Raw genomic sequence first — 24,198 nt, forward strand, 5'->3', positions numbered from 1 at the left:
GGGTATTCGTGGATGGATTTGCTCTATTGATTAGCATTGGTTGAGGAATTTTAAAATATTTGGTCGTATACGATGGGCAGAGTTTCTTGTACCTATACCTTCTGTTTTTCGTATCAGACTTGGCCTCAAGACCGAGTGTTACGTTCCCATACATATATGATTGGCCTATGAATCCACCACCATTTAAACTCCAAAGTTACAGGAAGGTAAACCGATTATATAATTAAACCCTTGATGATATCCACAGGAAAATTTCTGCACAGCTTTACTCAATATAAAAATTACATTGAACCAAAGACATAATTAGGATAGGTACAGTCACGGAATTTGAAGGTTAAGTAAATAAATATAAATAAATATTTGGGGACAATCTTACACAGAATGACCTAGCCCCAAACGGAGCAAAGCTTTACTATGGATACTAGGCGACGACAAAGATAAAGACATATACGTATACTGATAAATACATACTTATGAACATAGAGAACACCCATGACTCAGGAACAAATATCTGTGTTCATCACACAAATAAATGCCCTTAGCGGAATTCGAACACGACACAATCGGCTTCATAGGCTCCTGCCTAGCTCCTGTCTAGTAGGTAGTGATCCTTCACATGGCATTTAGGTTTAAAAGTGACAAACTTTCAAGTTAAATGACTGAGATGTAACTTAAACTAGTCCTAAATAGCTAGTCGTATATTATCTAAGACTTAATAGCCCAGACGGTGCAAGTGTCAATGAAATTTCATAGAAATTTGACGTTTAAAATAACACATGCACCATCTGGGCTATCAAAATCGCTGCCAACGTATCTGTTTGACTCTATTAACATTGTGACTAAACAGAGTCCCAAATATAATCGAGGAGATTTTATCTAACGCACTAAAACAGCTAAATAATAAAGAAATAAATTTTGATCAATGTCCTAAAACCGATTTTGTTATCACAAACCGACCTGTAGGACTAAGATGGTCGACTCTTTGTCATTTGTCACCATGCCTGTCATGTTCTAATAAGTATGTAAGCGCGAAAGTGACGGCCATAGTGACAAGTGATAAAATTCGAACCATGCTGTCACCGCTTTTGTACATAGTTCACAAGTCTCCATTTTGGTGTAAGCAGTAACTATATATTTCGTTAGTGGAGTTCATTATTTTTGTAAATATAGAATTTATTTGCAAGCAAAGTGAACTGGTTCTGGGAATACACGTCCCCAGAACTGCACAGCGTTGACAAAGGTGCATATTTGTGCGCTATGTAATGTATGTACGAATATCTTCCTTCAATGGCCTCGTAGCTGTCATAGATCGACGTTGTTCGTTAGCTACCTTGTGTCCCTTAGAGTGGAAATATATACATTACACACCGTGGACTAGACTAACCCGACAAATTTGTAAGGTGTATTCTTGACGGCATTTAGAGACTCAAATGTCATACAATGTTTCCTGAAAGCGATCTGGGTTTAGAGATAAAAAAAAATGATTTATTCAGTATCTTCATTAATTACAAAGTCTGATCTAGTGCCTCTATTTAAGTATTATAAAAACTTGTGTTAAGAGAATACCGCTCTACCACTTGTTGTAACTTAAAGTAAACGTTATATATTAAAAGGTTATATAAAATTAAATTTAGACGCGCTAAAAGCGTCAATAAAATATAAGAGATAATAACATTTTTTGAGAACATTTGTTTCTGTAATATTTTAGTGTAAAACGCCTATTTGGCTGCGACTATTATATATGACTTATGACTTGATTAAGACATAAAAGACTGACAGACTGGGAAACTCGCAATTTTTATCTGTACTTAAATGATAATAAAAAACTATTACTTAGGTACCTATACGTTCTGATGATTGTTTTTCGCCAGCATGTAAAAAGTGACGTCTTCAAAAAACGCAAAAAAATTTTTTTGCCGAATATGACCAGAACTCAAATAACATTTTATGCACCTTAAAAACTCAGGAATGCGTGGTTTAAATCTATCATGTTACTCCAGCCCACGGTGTATATCTGTCAACGTATACCTAACTAGTTCAATCAGCACCAAACGTAACGTAACAGACTACGCCTCAAAAGTATATTATAATTCCTAATAGCTTAAGAAAAAAAAAAGATACTTACTTTTTATCAAGTCGAAGAATTAGCAAATAACAGACGCTTTTAAACTTGAACCCTATAGATATATTTCAATCCGAAAAAGTATTTGAGGATAGCAAATACTTATGGCGCGTTGTTTTTCCTCTACTATGGATGTTTACTGTTCAGTATCTTTTCGGCGCAAAGTTTAGGTGATAACGCTGTTTTAGTTGCACCATTTGTACCATGTTTATAATAAAACAACCTATAAACATAAGCTGTACATGAAGCTTTCAAATCGAATGTCAACCCTTTAAAATGCGGAACTAAAACGGGCATTGGGAATTTGCTTTCCAAAGCCGATTTTAACAAACTGGTCGCCATACGGGTTTTGTGCGGCCGGCGAAAAGCCCTGCCTTTACTTGAAGACTTAAGCCGACGTGTATTCTGCTCCTAGCGACAATATGTCGAACGAAGCTGAGGAAAGATCGACTTTTTTAAGGATTCCGTCGATTCTGATTGTGGCTAGAGCTCTAAATATCTCGGCTTTATGAGTGTTTCGATATATCCTTTAAAATATGATATAAGATAAGATATGATAAGTTAAATATGATATAAGATAAGATATGATAAGTTAAATTTATATTTCCTTAAACATGGAAAATTTAAGTTGAAATACATAATCAATATAAACGGTATCATATATTGAGCCATTGTATGTAAATATTGATCTTAAAATTAAGGTATTTAGGATAAAGAATTTGAAACCGGGACCTTAAGTTTCGTGGGCAGGGTCACTAACGACTTTGCTAGGAAGCTGTCATTAATCTTTTCTTTTTTTTATCATTACCCATCGGGTATTTATAATTTCCGGTATCGACATTGTATGAATACTCACCCTACTATCTTCCCAGTCAGACCACTCGCTGTTGGTTCAAGCGCTTAATTACTCGCCACTCAAGCGCATTATCGCTCAATTGAGTGCCATCAACGCTCAATAATAGCATTAATTTCTAAATGTTTTGTTCATTTGAACCATTTCGTAGTAAAGTTGCTATACATTTAACACATTCAGTGCTATCGCGTGCTACGCGCTACGAGCGTAGCCGATAACATGGTAAAATGCGTATGTAGCGAAAAGCGACTACGGACTGAGCGCCCGTCTGGCGGGTTGCTGGCAGTGAATGCGTTAATTTGACGGTATTCACGTTTGTGCCGCGAACATCATATCATATCATCATTCTGACATCATTATAGTAATAACCGCCTCTGTGTATCTTCTAACTTCACCTTAAATTAAGGTTAGAGATCAATGGCTATATCCAAATTTTAGCATATACATTGTATTTTTAAGTTTCTCTTTGTGGCCAGATCTTAGAATGAGTCATTTCATGATATGGCAATCATATTTTGACGACCGGTCTGACCTAGTGGGTAGTGACCCTGCCTATGAAGCCTTATTGAGCGTACTGTGGGACTTAGTCAATTTGTGTAATAATGTCCTATAATATTTATTTACTTATATCATGAAATTATCAAATTCTGTGATCTGTTACAAACATGTAAGATAAATGCGGCCAAATACGTCAGAGTGACAATTCCGTACACTAGTGTTTTTTTTCTTTCAAATAATACGAGGTAACTACACAATTGAAAATTTCATCGACAAGTTTTTAGTTTCAGTAACCAAAAGCAGATGGGCGTTATTTTCCTACGGTTGAAAAGATAAAAGAAATATATACGCTCATGTACGGAATTGGCCTTACGACGGCTTTGTCCGCTTTGGCCTTATATTATATTCTATTTCGTAACCAATTGAAATAAAAAAGTGGTATCAACGGGTAATAGTATTTCCTCGTATCCGCGGTATAAGAATAGCCGCCCTGCTATCTTCCCAGACAGACCACTCGCTGTTGGTTCAAGCGCTTAATTACTCGCAGCTCAAGCGCAATATCGCTCAATTGAGCGCGAGTAATTACCACTGATTTTTAAAATATTTTATGGTATGGAGTGTGGAATCAAAACGAGGAAAATCAGATGGCAGAACTATTGCAAAAGTGACCAGCTTTCAGATTTAAATAATAGTTACTAATCTCTCCGGTGGCGCTAGGTAGGCTCATGGATTACATGGGGCGCTAGGTCGGGTAACCTCCACGAGGGTCTGGGTCATTCCAATTTCTATTGATCCTCGCTGATCCGTAGTCAAGGGAATGGCTTATGGCTGGTGCGCCCTGGGGGCAACGGTAAGTGATCTCTTGCGTGGGATTGCTTACCGGTGTTGCCAATAACCCGACACCCGGGAATATCCCGGGAGGGGAGGGAAAGGGTGCTCTTGGCGTGTCTCTATGATCTCCTAGGCTATACCGGACAGGGCTACCCATACCGGGCAGGCGAAGAGAGAGTGACGCTACCAGGAGCAAGGGGGGGGGGGGGAGGATGTGAGGAACAGGGGGAGCTCCGAAAGGAGCTCCGAGGGGAGCACTCGCCAGCTTCCCTTGAAACCCGTAACCTGGTGCTTTCTTCAAAGACCACTATCCGTTGGCATGATGGTGGTATGTTGGGAGTTGCTGGGATCGGAGGGCTTGCCTTAATTGGCCGGCCCGCGAGAAGGATACTCTATAAAACCCGACAGCGAAGTCGTAAAAACCTGTGCATACCTGGCGACCTGCACAGTACATAGCTGGCGCATTTTACGGAATGGGCGTTACCCGGTGCGTCAAACCTTTCGTCCCATACTCGTGGGAACTATATGGCAGATAAACTAAAAAATAAAAACAAAACTCGGACGGAAAACACAAACGACAATGGCAATGGAATGGAGACTGTAAATTTGGCGGTGGAGGTGGGCACCCCGATCGTGCGCACCGAGGCCAACGACAAAGGCGAGGAGAACCGGATGGCGACAAGCTCGGGGACTGATCCTCAGAAAATAATGACGATGCGAGTCACCCGATCAACGACCCGGGAAATCAACGCGGCGACTAACGGGAGTAGAGGCAGCCTCCCTGTTTCCCAGATTTTGCCCGGTGAGGTTCAAGAGACGTCCCCACAGGGAGGAAAAGCGCCCCAAGGACGCAGGGGGCTCAAGGCGGGGGCAAAAAGGGTCCACCCTGACGAAGGGGAACCCGATAATGAGCCGCCGAAAATTAACACGGCTCGAAGGGGGAGGAAAGTTGGCGGTGTAGGGTGCGCCGCGCCTCGCCTTAAACTAAAGACTCCGACCCGCAGGAAAAAGGCCACTGGAACCTACGCCGGGTTGTCAGCCGCCCGCGAAAATCTGCGGAACAACGTAGGCCGGGATTCCGAGGAGGAAGACGAAGAGCTGATGGACAATGACCAATGGAGCGAGGGTCGGGCGTCCCCGGTAGGGGATAAGGACCCCATTGAGGCGGCACGCCAGGCTGCCCAGACGGTTTTGGAGCAAACGGCGAATTCCACCGATATCAGTGGGTGCGTGAGGGGCGCCATCAACAACGCTTGCAGCGTTATTAACGCCGCCATGGAGCAACTGCAGTCACGGCATGAGAGTGAGGAGATCCACTCCCTCAGAGCGGATAACAAAAGGATGCGGGAGGAACTCGCCCTCATGCGATCGGAAACAAAAGCGCTTCGGAAAGCCTTCTCCGAGAGGGGAATGATAGCACCTCAGGCAGCCCACGGCATGGACCCTAATGGGCCAGGGGACCGCCTAAGGGCCGAGGTAGAGGCTCTTCTCGACTCCTTCAGGAAGAAGTTGGAGAAGGAGCTTTTTGTATCCATCGGAGGGATGGTGAACACCAGGCTGCAGGAGGTCCAGAGGCGCCTCCCTCCAGAGCCGATCCTCCGCCCGCCGCTAGCGGCAGACAGAAAAAGGGCAGAGGGCCCAAACAATGCGCCTGCCGCTCCGGAGCAAGCCAGCCCGCAGCTGAGGGCGAACAGGGGGCAATTGGGAGGCAGCGGAAGACAAGGTGCTGCGACAGGGGCGACACTCATGCCCCCTGCGAGACCTGCGCCTACCAAGCGGAATAAGAAAGCGGCGGCGGCTGGGCCCAAGCCGGTACCAGCAGCCCCCACACAGACGCCCCCCACGCGTGGGGAATGGACACAGGTGGTGAAGCGGGGCAAGAAAAAGAAGGCCACCCCTCCTGCCGCTTCGGCGACACATGCGGCCAAGTCATCGGCCCCGGCAGCCAAAAAACTGGCGGTTCCGAAAACCGCGGCGGTAGTGGTAGCTCTCAAGCCCGAGACCAAAGAGTCGTACGCCTCCGTAATGCTGAGAGCCACTCAAGCATTTCGGCTCGAGGAGATTGGCCTCGAGCATGTTAATGTGCGGAAGACGGCGGATGGGGCCCGCATTCTAGAGGTGGTGGGGGCAGATAATGGCCGCACCGCCGACGCTCTGAAGGTGCGCCTGGAAGAAGCCATAGGAGACGCGGCCCGGGTCTACAGACCCGTCAAGATGGCTCGTCTCCGAGTCTCCGGCCTCGACGAGGCTGCCACACCGGAAGCAGTGGCTAGGGCGATTGCGGCCAAAGGGGGTTGCTCGCATGCGAATGTCCGGGTTGGGGATATCCGCATCGGCTACAACGGCGCTGGCTCGGCCCTTGTACAGTGCCCTGTAGAGGCGGCGTGCGCTGCGGCGTCGGCAGGGAGGGTGACAATAGGGTGGTCGTCCGCACGAATCAAAGCACTTGAACCTGGGGGGCTCAGGTGCTTTAAGTGTCTGGGCATCGGACACACTAGGGCCACGTGCCCCTCCCCGGTAAAAAGAGGAGACCTGTGCTTCCGCTGCAGCAAGCCGGGGCACCGAGGGGCGGACTGCCAAGCAGAGGCCTTCTGCGCAGTCTGCCACCAGGCGAAATTGCCAGCAGGGCACAGGATGGGCGGTTTCTCCTGTAACCCCCCTAAGGTAAAGGGGATGGAAGCCCTCAATGGGAATCGTGGGGCTCCAGGAAAGGCCACCCCGGCCGTTGACCCAAGCCCCCCGCTGACGCAACAGGTAATTGAGGGACAACCCATGGACCAATAATGCAAGCACACCCGCAACAAGGTCCTTGGGAGGTGTTGCAGTGCAACATCAACCACTCCATTCCTGCCCAGGACCTGCTCATGCAGAACCTGGCGGAGTGGGGAGTTGCACTGGCTGCGGTGGCGGAGCCTTACGCTATCCCTCCTCGGCCCAACTGGATAGGGTCTAGTGATGGCCGGGTGGCGCTGGTGGCCCCGGCGACGGGGGAGGTCCTCATGGGTATGGAGAGAGGGGAGGGATTCGTGGCGGCTAAATGGAGGGGAATTATAGTAGTCGGGGTGTACTTTTCCCCCAATCTGCCGCCGATTGCCTTCCAGCGCTGCCTGGAGGACCTGGAGGGGGTGGTGGAAAGGGCCGGCCAGGTGCCCATCCTGATCCTGGGAGACTTCAACGCCAAGAGCCGAGCATGGGGGTCTCCAAACACCGAACCCAGAGGGGCCGAGGTTGAGGTTTGGGCGGCGGCGGTGGGCTTGGTTCTCCTCAACCGAGGCAACGCGCAGACGTGCGTTCGCTGGAATGGGGGGTCTATAGTTGACCTATCCTTTGCGACCCCCGACCTGGCAGCGCGCGTTGCCGAGTGGCGAGTTCTAGAAGACGAAGAGACCCTCTCGGATCATTTATATATCCGCATGAGGGTCTCCCCACTGCAGAGGGCCACGCCGTCCAGTCCTAATAGCCGACGGGCCGGGAGGGGGAGGTTCCCAAGATGGGCGTTGGCCCGCCTCGACAGAGAAATGGCGGAAGAGGCTGCCATCATCGAGGCGTGGAACTCTCCTCAGACGGTCCCAAGAGGTATCGACGAGAGAGCCGTCCACTTCAGAAGGTCTCTGGAGACAGTTTGTGATGCTTCCATGCCGCGGGCCCGGCCTGCCCGGGGCAAGAAACAAGTCTACTGGTGGACCCCGGAGATCGCCGTCCTACGCACGGCCGCCAATAACGCCCGGCGGGCCTACACGCGGTGCAGAAGAAGGAGGCACACCGCTGAGGAGGAGGAACTCCTCCGCACTGCTTTGGTGGACAAGAAGCGGGCCCTCCAGCAGGCCATTAAGAAGGCGAAGAACGAGGGGTGGGAGGAGTTCTTGGCAACCCTCAATAGGGACCCATGGGGACGCCCATACAGAATGGTGCGCAACAAGTTGCGGAGCGCCCCACCCATGGACTCCATGGAGCCAGAACTCCTCCAGAGAGTGGTTGAGGGCCTGTTTCCGGAGGCACCAGACTTCATCCCACCGGCGATGGCCCCCCCAGCAGCGGACCCGGTAGAACCGATCGACGTCCCCCCCATAACGGATGACGAGATGGAGTGGGCCATGGACCGGGTCAGGGCCACGCGCAAAGCGCCCGGACCAGACGGAGTGCCAGGAAAAGTGCTTTTCTTGGCACTCAAGCATCTAGGGAACTGCCTAAGATCCCTCCTGGAGGACTGCCTCGAGGAGGGGCGCTTCCCGGGATGCTGGAAGGAGGGGCGACTGTGCCTGCTGCGCAAGGAGGGGCGCCCAGCAGACACCCCCGCTGGCTACCGCCCCATCGTGCTGTTGGATGAGGTCGGGAAGCTCTTCGAGCGAATCCTGGCCTCCCGTATTCAGCGGCACCTAGTGGAAATGGGCCCGAACTTACATGACAACCATAATCTTCGACAAGAAATACAAGATACAGTTACAAGAAGAACCTCGTGAAGGACTTAACCCGAGAGAGCTGAGAATCTTCACGGATGGATCAAAGACAAGGTCAGGCACTGGCGCGGGAGTATTCTCAGAGGACCTAAACATACATATCTCAACACCACTAGGCGCCCACAACACAGTCTTCCAGGCAGAATGTATGGGCATCATAATGGCAGCACACGCAATCGTCTCAAGGAAAGTAGAGGACTACCCCATCCGCATACTCTCTGACAGTCGGTCAGTACTGCAAGCTCTGCAAGGTTATACTTTGACCTCAGGGCTAGTCTACGAATGCCACAAGGCTCTATCAGAGGTAAGCACCACCACCAGCGTAACTCTGCAGTGGATTAAGGGACACAGCAACTCGAGAGGGAACGATGCAGCCGACATATTGGCGAGAGGTGGCTCGGAACTGAGGGTGGCAGGACCGGAGCCAATCATACCTCTGCCTTATGCCTGGCTCCGGAACATGCTGAGATGCAACACCAAGGTAAAACACCAACAGTACTGGTCTAACCTAGGCACGTGCAGGCAGGCGAAGGAGGCCCTCCCGACAATCGACCCCGGTTTGTCGAGGAGGCTGAGACAGCTGAAGAGGCCACAGCTCCGGCTTTTGACTGGGGCCATAACCGGCCACGCCCCACTAAACAAACACCTACTAACCCTACGTGTTACAGATAGCCCCCTCTGCAGAGCGTGCATGGAGGAGGAGGAAACAGCCGCCCACGTCATTCTTGAATGCCCAGGGGTGGCAGAATACCGGGCACAATACCTCGGTTCTCCGGGGTCTCTCCCAGAAGTCGTCGGCAACATCAAGGGTCTGCTAGGCTTCCTGGTAGAGCTGGGTTGGCAGGAGTAGTGCCGTCAACCCACCATCACGCAAAATAGGCGCGAATTGCGACGTCGAGTTGCGGAAACCCAGCCCGCGAATACGAATAACGAATAACGAATACATGACAACCAGTTCGGGTTCCGTAGGGGGCGGTCTACTATAGACGCGGTGGCCGCGTTGAGGGATTTCGGGGTGCTTGCGACAGTCCATAGGGAGGGAGTGGTGGCGGTGTCGCTGGACATCGCCAACGCGTTCGGGTCTCTCCCCTACACGGTCATTGGGGAGGCACTCCGTTACCATGGAGTGCCTCCTTATCTGAGGCGTGTTGTAGAGCACTACCTGACGGGGCGGCTAGTGCTCTATGAGCAGAGGGGTATCCGGGGCGCGAGGGCTATGGCGTGCGGGGTTCCACAGGGGTCTGTCCTGGGTCCTCTCCTGTGGAACCTCGGTTACGATTGGGTGCTCCGGGGGGTGCAGCTTCCCCGCATGGTCACCGTGTGTTATGCGGACGACACACTAGTGGCCGTGCGGGGAAAGGAGCTAGAGGAAGTGCTCAGAAGGGCGGCGGTGGCCACCGAGCTTACAGTGCAGCGCATAGGACTCCTGGGGCTTCGGGTCGCCCTGCCGAAAACCGAGGCCATGGTCCTCGGGCGAACAAGGGGGTGGGGGCAGCTGCCGGAGGGCACCAAAGTAAGGGTGGGGGGTGAGTCTGTCCAGGTCAAGGCCCACATCAAGTACTTGGGCCTTGTCCTGGACAGAAAGTGGAATTTTGAGGAGCACTTTGCGAGACTGGCTCCTCGTCTCGTGGGTGCTGCCTCGGCTCTGGGCCGCCTCTTGCCTAATCTGGGGGGGCCGAATGCCCCATGTAGGCGTCTATATGCGGGGGTAGTCCGGAGCATGGCGCTCTACGGATCGCCAATCTGGGCTGGACGGCTGACGAGACGCGCGAAGGCACTGCTCCGTCGGCCGCAGAGGTTCATGGCCCAGAGGATGGTGAGGGCCTACCGCACTACCTCTCACGCAGCGGCATGCCTCCTTGCCGGCACTCCGGCGTGGGAACTAGACGCGGGGGTGCTGGCTGAAAGATACTGGCAGAGGGCGGAGGCCAGGAGGCGTGGGGAGCCCACAGATGCGAGAGAGGTGGAGAGGTTGGCCCGAGCAGCCGCGGAGCGCCTTAAGGAAAGATGGAGGAATGCCTTGGAGGATAGCCGTTATGGAACCCGAACCATAGGGGCTATCCTCCCAGTAATGGATGAGTGGTTGGGGAGAAGGAAGGGGGCCCTGACATTCAGGGTGACGCAGGTAGTGTCCGGACACGGCTGTTTCGGACACTACCTGCACAAGATACAGAGGGAACCGGGGCCCCAGTGCAACGAATGTGGCGCAGCGGATGACACGGCCCAGCACACTCTGGAAGAGTGCAATCGCTGGGCCGTGGAAAGAGTGGCCCTTAGGGCGGTGACGGGGGTTGCGGACCTCTCGCTACACAGCATAATTGTGGCGATGCTGGGTAGCGAGAGGAAATGGGAAGCGGTGGCCTCCTTCTGCGAAAAAGTCATGTCGCAGAAGGAGAAGGCGGAGAGGGAGCGAGAAGCATCTGCGAATGCGCCTCCTCTCCGTCGCAGGCGGCAGGGTCGAGGGCGAAGAGCCCATGCTCGCCTCGAGCCCTAGTAGGGCCAGCGGGTACTAAACCCGCACTGCACGGCCCCATAGACGTTGTCGGGGGAGGGGGATCAAGCGTTTCTGATCCCCCCCTCCATTATGAGGGTGCCTTGGCGATAAGCCGGGGCTGCCGGAGGGCGCAGTGGTGGAATGTCATCGATCCCAGTGCGCCCTCATAAACGGCAAAGTGGGTGAAACGCCGGAGTGGGTTTAGTGGGTAGGGCCAATTCTCCCCCCCTCTTGCCAGGAGAGGGGAAAGGAGCGGCGAGTCCCACACACTGTGCGTAAATGCATTCCCACTCCGTCAAAAAAAAAGGCTCATGGATTACATGAATCATAGAGGTATAATAATATAGAGATGAAATGGAAGAGGGGCTGTTGCCCCCACCAAATTCCGTAACCCGACCAAATGACGTAAGTTGTTTGTGGTATTGTCAAGAATGTTAAAACATGTTTTTAATTTTGTCGCATTGCGTATGTTTTGTCCCTCACGGGTGCAAGCGTATAGCACATCTATATAAATACTAGGTTGATAATATTTTATTTCGGTGTATTGTAGCGCCGCGGATTTAATGTTTTTTAATGGACACTTTTCATACACAGAGATTCTGTCGATTGTCGGCACAGGCCGCGTAGCCAACGTTACAATCGTTAACGCTCCATAGTGTAGCGTAATCATCTCTTTCTATCACTCTTCCAAATTAGTGCGACTGTGACAGTTGCGTTTCATTCGCCACGGAGCGTCAACGATAGGCACGTTGGCTACGCGGGCAGAGCTCTAAGCCGCAAATAAAAAAAGTCAAAATATTGGTTTACGTAAAAATATATTTTTGATAGCTATCCAATCACCCAAAGCGTTTTTGCTTGTAAAATTAAAATTTCGTAAATAAATAAAACTCAAACGCAAATGGTAAATAATAATACGTACAGCGAATTGCGTCGAACATCAAACGTCAATTTTACACCTGTGGCTGTATTCAGAAACGAAAATTTCTTACAGATTTAATACCAATTCAATATGCTTAGTTATCTGCTTGCACCTGTGTCCTTGTTTAAAAAAATATTCTTTAGGGTGCCGTAGGTTTGAAAAATCGCGACGCTTTTTACAAGCTTTTATTTAATTTGAAATTTAACTATGTATGTTTGTACGAATCAAATCTTGCAAGTTTAATTTTACCCACTTTCCGGTTTCCGATGAAGCTGAAAATCTGCATACAAATGTAAGTCGGGTGACGATGCCTTGGTATGGTACCATCGAGCTCATTTGATGATGGAGACAGGAGGGTGGCCATAGGAACTATGTGATAAAACAACGCAAACTAATTGTGTTTGGGGTTTTTAGAATTGTCTCGATGAGTATTCGTTGCCTGTGGAAAGAAAAGTAGAATCAGCCATAAAAGCTTGTACCAAAAAATAATTTTTGCCAAAAACTTATTTAGATCTTAATACGGTTGCCAAACAATATTATAGCAATCTTTAAACTTTTCTCTAGTAACTTAATCGATTAGAAATCTGACTAATCAACTTTTAGTTGAAATGAACCATTAAAAATTTGTAACAAAAAAAAATACTTTTAAATGCGTAATGTTGTTTTTGACCGAACTCATCGATTCCTTTTTTTGTTAACAAGCCAATGACAATTATATCCGCGCTCCCAGGAACGCACGACCATCCGCTCAGTGCTTAGCGAGCTGAGTTCAGAGAAAGACCTGAACTTTTATAGAAAAAGACTTATTTGAAAAAAACAGTTTGAAATGCCATTAAAATGGGGGCTATAATTTGCCGCTAGTGGCGCTAGTGTAGACGGAGGTCTTTCAAAATGTCAAATGCATAGTATTTTTTTGGGGTTACAAATTTTTTTTTCGCGAATTTTCAGTTACTATTCATAATTGTGTTTTTTTTTTGAATTTTTGATTTGTCACATATAAATTAAGTAAGATGTGTACAGCGTTTAAGCAACATGTTAATGTGAATGAGTGAATTATATTTTGCACGCTTGCTTGCAAGCAAAATCACATTGTACCTGAATAGTTCTAAGAACTTTTGTTACTGTATTTTTGCAAATAAATAAATCAATCAAATTGATAAATCGCACGCGACGAAAGACAATACTTTCTTGAAATTTTGATTTAATAATTGCGCATTCCGAATGATGTCGCTTGTCGTATTTTAACCGTCTGTTTTGTTTATTGAATATTGAAAAGGAGACACAAGTGCCTATAGATAGGATTACATTGGAAATACATATTATTATACTTAACTTGCTTGTATCCAGGAAATGCGAGTTAAAAATAACATAAAAAATATTACGATTTATATTGCGATAATGTAATGACTTTATTAAAAACAAGCGGAATATGTACTAAATGTAAGAAAACCTTGGGCATTGACACTATAATTTACAGGTGATAATTTTGGAATAGGTAGAACATTTATTTAATTATTTAACTCTAATAAAGTTACGGTTAACCTCCTTGTTCATAAATAGCAAAGCCTCAATAATTTGTACGCTTCTTAATTATAGCTTTCCCCTCTTGTAGGTTTTGCCAATTAAGTACAATATTTCCCGAGATTCCACGCATGATAAGAATGTTTAGTGTATAAGAGTTTTGATTTTGTGAAAGGATTGCAATGGATCAAGCATTAAAAAAAACATTTATTTTTATGGACATCACTGACACCACAGCACAAGTCATATATACAGTTTATAAGCAAAAGAGCGGAAAATATGTCAATTTTCACAGTTAGAATGTATGCCAATATAAGTGTTCATGCCAAATGGTCTAGAATCCAAGGCTCAATGTAATTAAAAACATTGAACTGCAACTGGTGTGGTCAGTCATTCGCTAATTCATTCATTCATTTCATTCGATGCCCTGTGACATACGAGTAGATTAATCCCTGGGCATCGGCCCCTGTTCAATCCGTGAGCTCGACGCGAGTGCACGCGCCAATATCAAATGATATTTCGTATAACTTATTGGTACGAGCCGGGGTTTAAACACGTGACCTCCAGATTGCAAGTCGCACGCTCTTACCGCTAAGCCACCGGCGCTTCGTAGCCGCGATATTATTAAATGTTGCTATTAATGGCGGGTTTCTCTAAACTAACTTATTGTGATTAGTTAAACGTCAAAATATCATGGCTGATTAAAAGTGTAGGGTATCTGAGATGTCATATTGACAGTTGACAGCTAATTGTTTGTTTTGATTGCTCAAACGTCAAAATGTTAAGATTGTTGGTTGTTATAAAATTTAGGGTATATTTGAAATTATGTTGACATTGACAGTTACGAAAAGTTGAGGGTAGGATTAAGATAGGAGCGCGTTTTCCCCGAATAGGGTAGCAAAATGGCGTCGACCGGTCGGCAGCGGTCATTCCGTTGATAGCTGCGCACGGCGGTGCACGTATTCTAACCTATTGGTTCCTAATCCAATTTTATCGTGGCAATCGCATGTTATTTTAATCTAAAGTGTATTTAAATAAAATCTGTGATCCGTAAACGTGTAGGACGTGCTTTTATTTCCGCGTTTCCTCCACCATGGGTGATAATGATGAAAGTGATCATGCCAACACTCGTAATGTGTTACTAAATCATGACAAACGTTCTGCCGAGCTTTCTGGTGCTTCTTCATATATATATTTTTTTTCCTACTCTGTTTGAGTGTCCCATTGCTGGGTAAAGGCCTCTCCCCTTGATTTGCACGATTCCCGATTTGGTTTTTCCTCCGGCCAGTTGTTCAGGAAGGCTGTCCAGGTCATCCCGTGTCCAGGTCATGAGTTATATTGTTGGATTGAATTAAAAAACCGTCTACCTCCTCAACCGTGTGTATCTCCGAAACCTAATCATCATTAAACAGGCATCAAACGCGATCAATAAGGCAGCTGTCAGACGGCAGACGTCAAAGGTGTCAAGCGTGTGCTCGGCGTAATTTCCCCCGGGCCCCGGTTTCGGTCCGGTGGATTAGTTGCTTACTTTTAAGATGTTTATTATTGTATTTTGGGTTATATTTAGGTGGAAGGGCAAAGTTCGCCATACCGTCTAAGTGCGCCTACCTTTAATATATCGAAAACTGCTTATACATAGAATACTAGTAATATTACTAGTAATACTATACTACTATTAATAAAACTGCAAGCTACTAACAATACCAATATACTTTAAAAAAAACTCAACGAATAATGACAAGTAATATTACTGGTATTCTTTAAGCAGTTTTCAATATATATAAAGTTGGCGCACTTCGCCTCTTTTTCCTTCCTCCTCCTTCCTTTGGAAAAGTTACTGTATAACTTCTCCAAAGGAAGGAGAAGGAAGGAAAAAGAGGCGAAGTGCGCCAACTTGTGTTTGTTTAGTTACCTGCAATAATTTACAGGGTGAATATATAGGTCACACTGAGCAACTTTTACAAAGGAATTAACCCCGAAATCGCGGAAAAATTATTGGCTGTTTCATACATTTTGGCTGTGTGACCTGGACATTTTCTATCGAAGAGTAAATTTTTTTCGCGATTTAGTGATTGGTCCATAATAAAAGTTACTCAATATTACCTATACTTAGGAATGCACCGTTAAAATCTCTCGCAATGCTCATGGGCACCTTGTATATTCGGCCCGTAAATTATTGCAGGTGACTAAATAAACAGGCTGTATTATTGACGGAAATTTATTATTTAAGGAATGTAATGCCCATCAATTCATGTAACACAGAGGTATACTAATGTAATTGTCTAAGGAAGACCTCAATTCTACTCTTTTTTCCTGCGAACAAATTTTGCTTAAAATGTTAGATACCTACATTATCTTGCAATTTATTATAACATTGTACTCGTATTGTTTTGCATGAACAGCTTTAAAATTTGATAAGGTATAAAATATAGGTAGTTATACAATACAATACAATACAAATACTCTTTATTGCACACCTCAATACAGAAACAGTACAAATAATACAGCACATAAAGAAAAGGTAAACAACAGGCGGTCTTATCGCTAAAAAGCGATCTCTTCCAGACAACCTTTAGGTAGCGGAATTTAAAAAAATAATTATGTTATGTCAGTAGGTGTTCCAGATGCAATAAAAGAAGAGTTATAATAATTATTCATTATATCTATTCACATTTTCTGTTTTGAACGGCTTTAAGAAAACCCTAAAAATAAGCACAGTAGGTACTAGGTAGGTAGCTACAATAATAGCCCAAGCCAAGTCGAACGTATTCTAGTTATCGCGTGTTTCTCTCGCGCCAATTCATTTACGTACAAGTATGAGCGAAATGCACGAGAACTGATCAGTTATTATTAGTGTACTTTTGAATTAACCTGTTAGTTTATACCAACGTGTTAAGACAAGTCCAGGTGGGGTATTCAGATTTTAGCATTTGTTATCGTTTTGATATTGTTATGATACGACCATAAAACTAATTGCCGCTTCTCCATACAAACGTAGTCCCCATTTTCCTCTCTAGATATTGACATTATGATTTTTTTTTACACAATTTGATGTCTATTAACTACATATAACTATGCCCCTATGTTTGACTTTTTTCAATTTTTATAAAAATTAGAACGAAAAACAATTTTTTTATTAAAATAAAAAAAAACGAAAATATTAAACGTAAGGGCATAGCTGTTGTTGATATACAACAAATTGTATCAAAATATTTTCAACAATGTTTATTAGCTTATTTATTAGTAATACTGATTAATATATATTTAATTTATTACGTGCATGTCACTTGATTATCCCTCGGTAAACCAAGAAGTCATTAGTACAGTTGTTATTTGACTACATCTGTCCAGCGCCTTCTACGAGTTGTTTCGACGGTTGCCGAGCGATAATAAAAGGGGCAGACCCAGTCAGCAGCTCATTGCCGTGACAGCAGTCGAACAGTGCAGACGTTTAGAGTTATAATAAAGAAATAAATAAATATTATAGGACATTATTACACAAATTGACTAAGTCCCACAGTAAGCTCAATAAGGCTTGTGTTGAGGGTACTTAGACAACGATATATATAATACATAAATATTAATAAATACTTAAATACATAGAAAACACCCATGACTCAGGAACAAATATCCATGCTCATCATACGAACAAATGCCCTTACCAGGATTTTGAACCCGGGACCATCAGCTTCGTAGGCAGGGTAAGCCAAACCGGTCGTCAAGAGTTAAGTGCTGAATGTAAAAATACTTTGTTGTAAAAATGAATTGTTGAAAAGAAGTGAATACAATTATTATTCAGTATCTTGTGAAGTTTATTTTCGTGAAGAATACTCTAATATGTTAATATCCAGAGGGAAAAATGAGGACTACGTTTGTTTGAAAAGTTGAATTCGCGCGGGTCCTCTACTTTCGTTTAAAACTTTAATCTGATCTATTTACAAATCTGGCTAATTATTTATGGCCCTATTCATAAACGCGTTACTGGCCTGAATTAGCTATGAATCGTTTGTCTTTATCTGTCATTTTGACTTATGTATTTGTAAAAAAGGGATAAAACATTATTTAACTGAGTCAGGCCCGTAAAGTTTTATGAATAAGGGGTTTAATCAGTTGCAATACGGAATCGTTATACTAGAATGATTCAGACGTATTATTCATAAAAATATTAGTAACTATTCACGGATTCTTTCCACTACTGTTTGTATAAATAAGATAAGATGTTAATCTTATCATGAATTATTTTTAGACGGGCCGAGAAAGGGGGGTAACGTTTTTGAGTCACATGCGTTGCGTTTGCAGTCAAATTGACTAAGTACAAGGTAGTTTTAGGTAAAAATAATATAGACAAAATACTTCTTGTATCACGTAAGTTTTTTACGTAAGAGGGAAGAATAGCTTTGCGATCCTAACGAAATAACGGTAATTTTGGTATGAAAATCCATTTCGGGAGAAAACAGTTTCCACATTTTTTTTTGTTTCGCAATACACCTATAAACCTAGTTTTTCATTTTCAATAACATACTAAAATATAGCTGCTCATATGCTATCCAAGTTACACTCTAATTTTTGAACGATATGCTTAAATTAGTTAGGTACACGAACCTTGCCTGAGTATTTTAGTTAATATATAAATATATCTAAAGGTTAGGCAGCAATTATACGCAAGAAAGCGGCCTCCTTACTGCGTAGAACCAGGGATAGCACAAACAGCATTCTGAAGATGTTTGCTGATCACGTTTGTTGTCCCATAATGATAAGTTTAATTAAATTAATTAAGTCTAATATAACTTTTAAGTATTAACATTAGTTTTTAAGTCTTATCTTATGTAATACTAACAAAAAATGGGATCACTGTTATCTCGAAATAAAGAATTGATTGATTGATTGAAAGGTTGTCTGGAAAAGGCCGCCTGTTGTTTATCTATATCTTCGTGTATTATATGTGTTTCCAATGTTTCCATGTACATTTATTCTGAGGTTGTATTGGTATTATAAAGAGGATTATTGTATATCTGGTACTATTGTTGTCGCTAACTTTTGATTACGGCTCCAGCACTGATGCTAATTTGAAGCGTTAGATACTCATTCGACGCAGAATTTAACAATCTTTAATATTGAAGCAAAGAAAGATATAAAGAGAGAAGAAAGAAAGAAAGAAACAAAGAAGAAATAAAATACACTTATTCAACGACACAACACAACATTTGGGAAAAGAAGACACAGAGAGTAAAAAACATTGGACGCTAAAATAGGATCCCCACAGCATAATGCCGTGGCAATCCGTGGCGCTGGTTTTCAGTGGGGACCTGACTTAAAACTATGAGCGAGCCTAGTGGCGGCACAAACGCCAAAGAAACAGACAAAAAAAGGAACACAAAAAAATACATTTCAATCTGATGTACCATTTCCGAACTAAAAGCAGAAAATTGAAAAAAGAGAAAATATTTGGCTCCGAACATTTTAGCTGTCGCTAATAATTGTCGTACAAAGACAATTGCGTGAGTAGAAGTTTTTATATATTTCGCTTTACTTTCTTTGTATGATAAAGCAAATCGGGACTGGAACCTCAGGTGGCATGAGCTTTCTCTGCCAAAAATGTGGGAGGTCGTGCCGCTCACGCATCGGCCTCCACAGTCAACAAACCCGTTGTCTAAACAGCAATGCTTAAATCGTCTGCAATAGAGGCAAAGGCCTGCGATGATGATATATGTTAGTCAAACCAAGACAAGTCTGAAACGACTTTGATAGCACACGCAGTGCAAGTGTTATTTTAAACATCAAACTTCTATAAAATTATAACGTATAAATAATAATTGCATTGCGTGTGCTTGCAGACTTATCTTGTTCTAACTCTACTTGAATATTCATATCAATTTTCATGTTACATCAGAACAGAACCTTGTCTAAAAATGACAGCGTTATTTCAATTTTATGTCGGTGGCTAGATTGGTGTCTTAGAATCTGTGGGTTCTCTTATCTCGTATGTCATGTAAGGAAAAATAATTCTATTACTTATTGAATGACGACCGGTCTGGCCTAGTGGGTAGTGACCCTGCCTACGAAGCTGATGGTCCCGGGTTCAAATCCTGGTAAGGGCATGTATTCGTGTGATGAGCATGGATATTTGTTCCTGAGTAATGGGTGTTTTCTATGTATTTAAGTATTTATAAATATTTATATATTATATATATCGTTGTCTAAGTACCCTCAACACAAGCCTTATTGAACTTACTGTGGGATTTAGTCAATTTGTGTAATAATATCCTATAATATTTATTTATATTTATTTATTTCACTATCATCATCAATTCATCACTATCATCCGGTTTTACACGTCCTACTGTCACAGACTTCATCTTATAAAATGGTTTAGCTTATACAATATCCGTGCTATATTGTAGCATCATTATCGAATTGAATTTCTACGCAAATGTTTGCTAAATTTCCTAACTAAACTTTTACTTTGGCGAAAAAAATATCTAATTTACTAAAAATGACGCCAATTCTTGGGATCAGTTGCCAAGCGGACCCCAGAGCTATGAGCCGTAGTAAAATGCCGGCTCATCGCGAGGAACATGATGATATTGATGTTGATGAAAAAATCTATCAAAATTGATACGGACGATAAAGTGCCAAGAATATGTATACACCTTAATATATGTAAAATGAGGTTGTGAATACATATTTCTAGGACTTTGTTCGTATCGATATTTTCAGATGTGTGTAAGCTATTACCGTTGCCCATGGACACATACAAAACCAGAGGGGTTGCAAGTGCGTTTCCGGTATTTAAGATGGAAGTAAATACGCTCTTTTCGTAAATATATTGGTCCGAAAATACCGCGGCCGGCAGTTCATTTCACAGTTCCATAATACTCGTTGGGTACGAGCTGAGGTTTGAACCACAGTTTACAGAGTGCAAGTCATTTAATTGCTACTATTGTTTAGTGTAAGGCCTGAGTGGACGTTCAAAGCGAAGCGTTCGGCGGAGCGTGCAGCGTGGCGTCGGCCTCACAAGTGATTTGAGCAGCGTGCACTAAGGCCTCTCCTATACGTTTGCGTTTTTTACATTTGTTTAACATGCACGCTGCACGCCCTGCCCCGCTACCGCCCAACTCGAGCATTCACTCAGACCAGTCAGGCTTTACACTTATTTTACTTGTAAAAAATAAATTATAAGCCGCTATATAAAGTTAAAGCTCAATGAAGTAAAGCGAACTAGCGCAAAATGAAATTAACATTCCTCTGGACTAAATCCAAATACTTTTCCATTCCAAGAAGCATTTGCTACATATTCCGCAGGGGTGCCGCGCCATTATCTTATCCAACGGGCCCATCCCTTACATCGGGGCCGAGACAGACTCGCATTTGTCACCCCTAGCAACTGAGGGTAGGTATGTGAAAAATTTGGTCCCCGGGTTAAGAAAGGAGTTTCAACGACAATTGAGAGACGGAAATGAATATTTGTTTAAGGCCATTTGTTGGGTTTCAAAAGTTTATTCGAAGTTTACAAATTTGTCTCATTTGACTCACTTGCACCATAGTGAATTTAAAAAAGAGGTGGTTTGTTAAAGTAAATTTTGTAGCAACAGTAAATTTACTGCCATCTTTCGACACATGGTTAAAATTTTTAGAACGCCATTTGACTTTGATCCTTATTCTAATTCTGATATGTGATAAATTTGTTAAACATCAAAAAATGGCGTCATCTACTAGAGCATAGGCCAAAGGTATGGCGGCATAGGCCAAAGATATGGCCAGGTTATTTCAGTATTATTCAAATTCATTGTTATAAAATGTTTATATGTTTACTACATTATATATTATTCAATTATACATTTTGATATTATACATTTCGCACGTTATACCTACCATACTGTATGCATTACAAAATTATTCAAATTGAATTTATACGTCTTCAGTAATATAGCATAAGTTACCCTTTTCGAGCGATGACCTCTCGATGATCTCTATTTCAAATTCTCTTCGCTTGCACCAATACATAAGTATGAGCGAGATGGAGATTTATATCTCCAAACTTAATGTTTTAACCGTAGAGACCATACATATCTGTAATATTGTACATATAATATACTTGAATAATTGGATACATATTCGTACTAGTTATGTATTCTGTAGCATTGGTTTATAAGACTGCTAGCTCAAGACCACGCAATGTATTTAATATAAATTTCTTTTTGACACTTGGAGAGACTTTACACCTCCAAATCGTATTAGTATTAGCACTCTGATATCGGGGACCTTTTACATCTCCATATTTCATGTATTATTAACTATATAGACTATATATTTCTGTTAAATTGTAGTAATTATTTATTTTTAAGATTATTACAATGTAATGTTTACCTAGGTATTAGCTGTTGTATTTATAAATATTTCTATGTATTTTTCATGTTACTGTATGATATTACTGTAAATATATTGCATTGTAAAAGAGCCCTTGAGGCCTACTTGCAGAATATTTTTGTTTGTATTTTGAATTTAAATGCACTGCATAAGTAGATCTCATTATAAGATTGATTTGTTTCGACTTTCCCTATATACATTATAATTCTACATTATTAAATTATAGAACGGGGTTCCGTTGTAAAATTTAAATTAATAATCTATAAAAACGTGAAAGTTTAAATAACTAACTCTCCATTTCTCCGATTTTCTTTTTGTAATAGGTATAACTATATTCAAAGGAGCTTCAACATTCTGACGCAGCTTTAAGAAGGGTGTTTTTAATTAGAGGAGAAAGAATCTAGGAATATCGCACATTTATATTTTGGCAGTAATAACAAACCTCCAGCTAGTTACGGTCCTTATTATCGTGGCTAATTTAAGCATGCTCTCACTTGTTTTAGCCCCTTTTTTTTTGTTACCTCTCAAGTTTTCTTAATTTCTATTTAAAGTTAATTTTTTTAATGTTAAGTATCATCTCTTAAAATATCGGGTGCTAATATGTTTATTTATATACATTTTTTTTTTTACCAAAATGGATGCACACTGTTTCTGTTCCATTAGTATTGCCAAAATAATCTCAAGTGGGCTTATCACTCTTCATGAAGGTCACCGTCGAAAGCGCATCCAGAACTAAAAAAAAAGATAAATTGTCGATTTCATATCAAACTAAATCCCTACGTAGTTCACGCGCCCATAAATGATTATGAGTGAGATGTACGAGTATTAGGTATATGATGTATAAAGATTCCTATCAAATTGTAATAATATGAACGTGCTTCCACGTGGAGATCCTTAAAAAAAAATAAGAGAGAACCAATTTTAAACAATGTTAATATCCGTCTTAGTCTTAATTTAATGAATAGACCTGTCGTACTAATCGTAACTAACAAAAAATGTATTTCATAAAATATTACAAAACATGGATAACAGTAAATCTACGATAATATGAATCATATAGATAATGCTGTTCAACAATACACTTGGGTCACCAATTCCAATATTATCAATGTCGCTGAACTCATTCATTCAATAACAAACCTAATGCACTAGGCTAGTGACTGCAATTTTCAATAAAATCAATATTTACTTGATAAGCGGATATCTACTGAATAGATTTAAAAGCCTAAGATAACAGAAATCAGTCGATATCACAACGTACAAAGCAATCAGAGAGTGAAGAGTTTTTTTGTGTTTCGGAACAAAATTCAAAATGAATTGTCGATATTACACCGAGCAGACTTTGGGATGGATGTTAAACAACAAATTGATAGTGTTTCTCAGTCTTCTTTGTTTTTGCCTGTTCGTATCAACTTTAGCGTTATCAGGACAAAAAGGAAGATTACTGGATGAAGTAGCGGAATTAAAAGCTGCGATGACGACAGAAGCGCCTACTGAAGCACCTGCTAATGCTACAGAAGCGCCCTCGAATCCTGATGAGACGACACCAGCGACTACCGAGGGAACAAATCCTGATGGAACGGACACGAATCCTGATGAAACTTCTACAGCGACGCAACCAGAGACTGGAACTGAAACTGAGACGGGGGGAGGAAATAATACAGACAATGGTTCTGAGGCCACGACTTCTGCACCAGAAAAATCTGAAACAGTAGAATCTGCGAATGAAGAAAACGTAAACACTTCAGGAAACTTGAGGGATATTGTGAAAGAGAGCAAATTACTATCATTGATAGCAGCGTAAGATAGTAAACACTTGTGTCTGTGTTATGTGTATTTCATAAGTATTTTAACGATTGTAAATTTCTAATAAATGTATAGTTTTTTTAGTATTGTTAATGTCAATGCTAAGCTAAGTTTTATTAAAACAAGCATTCGAGTTTTACATTCAAGGGTCCCAACGATATTTCCAAAGTATAGTTTGTTTATGTTTTCTTAAAATATATTTAAAAAAAACATATCTTTATTTTGTTAAGAAATATATCACTATTTGTTGTAATTACATTCAATTACATAATTACAAATAATTAATAAAATAGGAGGTTATTGATACACTTAATTTATTATTTAGCTAGG

At 42.8% G+C, this 24,198-nt stretch overlaps 1 protein-coding gene across 1 annotated transcript; it reads left to right on the forward strand.

Moving 5' to 3' along the window:
- The first annotated feature begins 23,313 nt into the window (after positions 1-23,313).
- LOC133527035 (mucin-22-like) lies at positions 23,314-23,951 on the forward strand. Its single transcript, XM_061863920.1, has one exon. It carries the CDS (start codon positions 23,375-23,377, stop codon positions 23,864-23,866), a length of 492 nt encoding a protein of 163 aa, XP_061719904.1. The 5' UTR covers positions 23,314-23,374; the 3' UTR covers positions 23,867-23,951.
- The last annotated feature ends 247 nt before the right edge of the window (positions 23,952-24,198 follow it).

This window comes from Cydia pomonella, chromosome 17 (assembly GCF_033807575.1).
Source record: "Cydia pomonella isolate Wapato2018A chromosome 17, ilCydPomo1, whole genome shotgun sequence".
NCBI lineage: Eukaryota > Metazoa > Arthropoda > Insecta > Lepidoptera > Tortricidae > Cydia > Cydia pomonella.

Bases quoted from the DNA above. Each gene is read 5' to 3' on its own strand.
- LOC133527035 (XM_061863920.1), top strand. From the start codon at position 23,375: ATGAATTGTCGATATTACACCGAGCAGACTTTGGGATGGATGTTAAAC.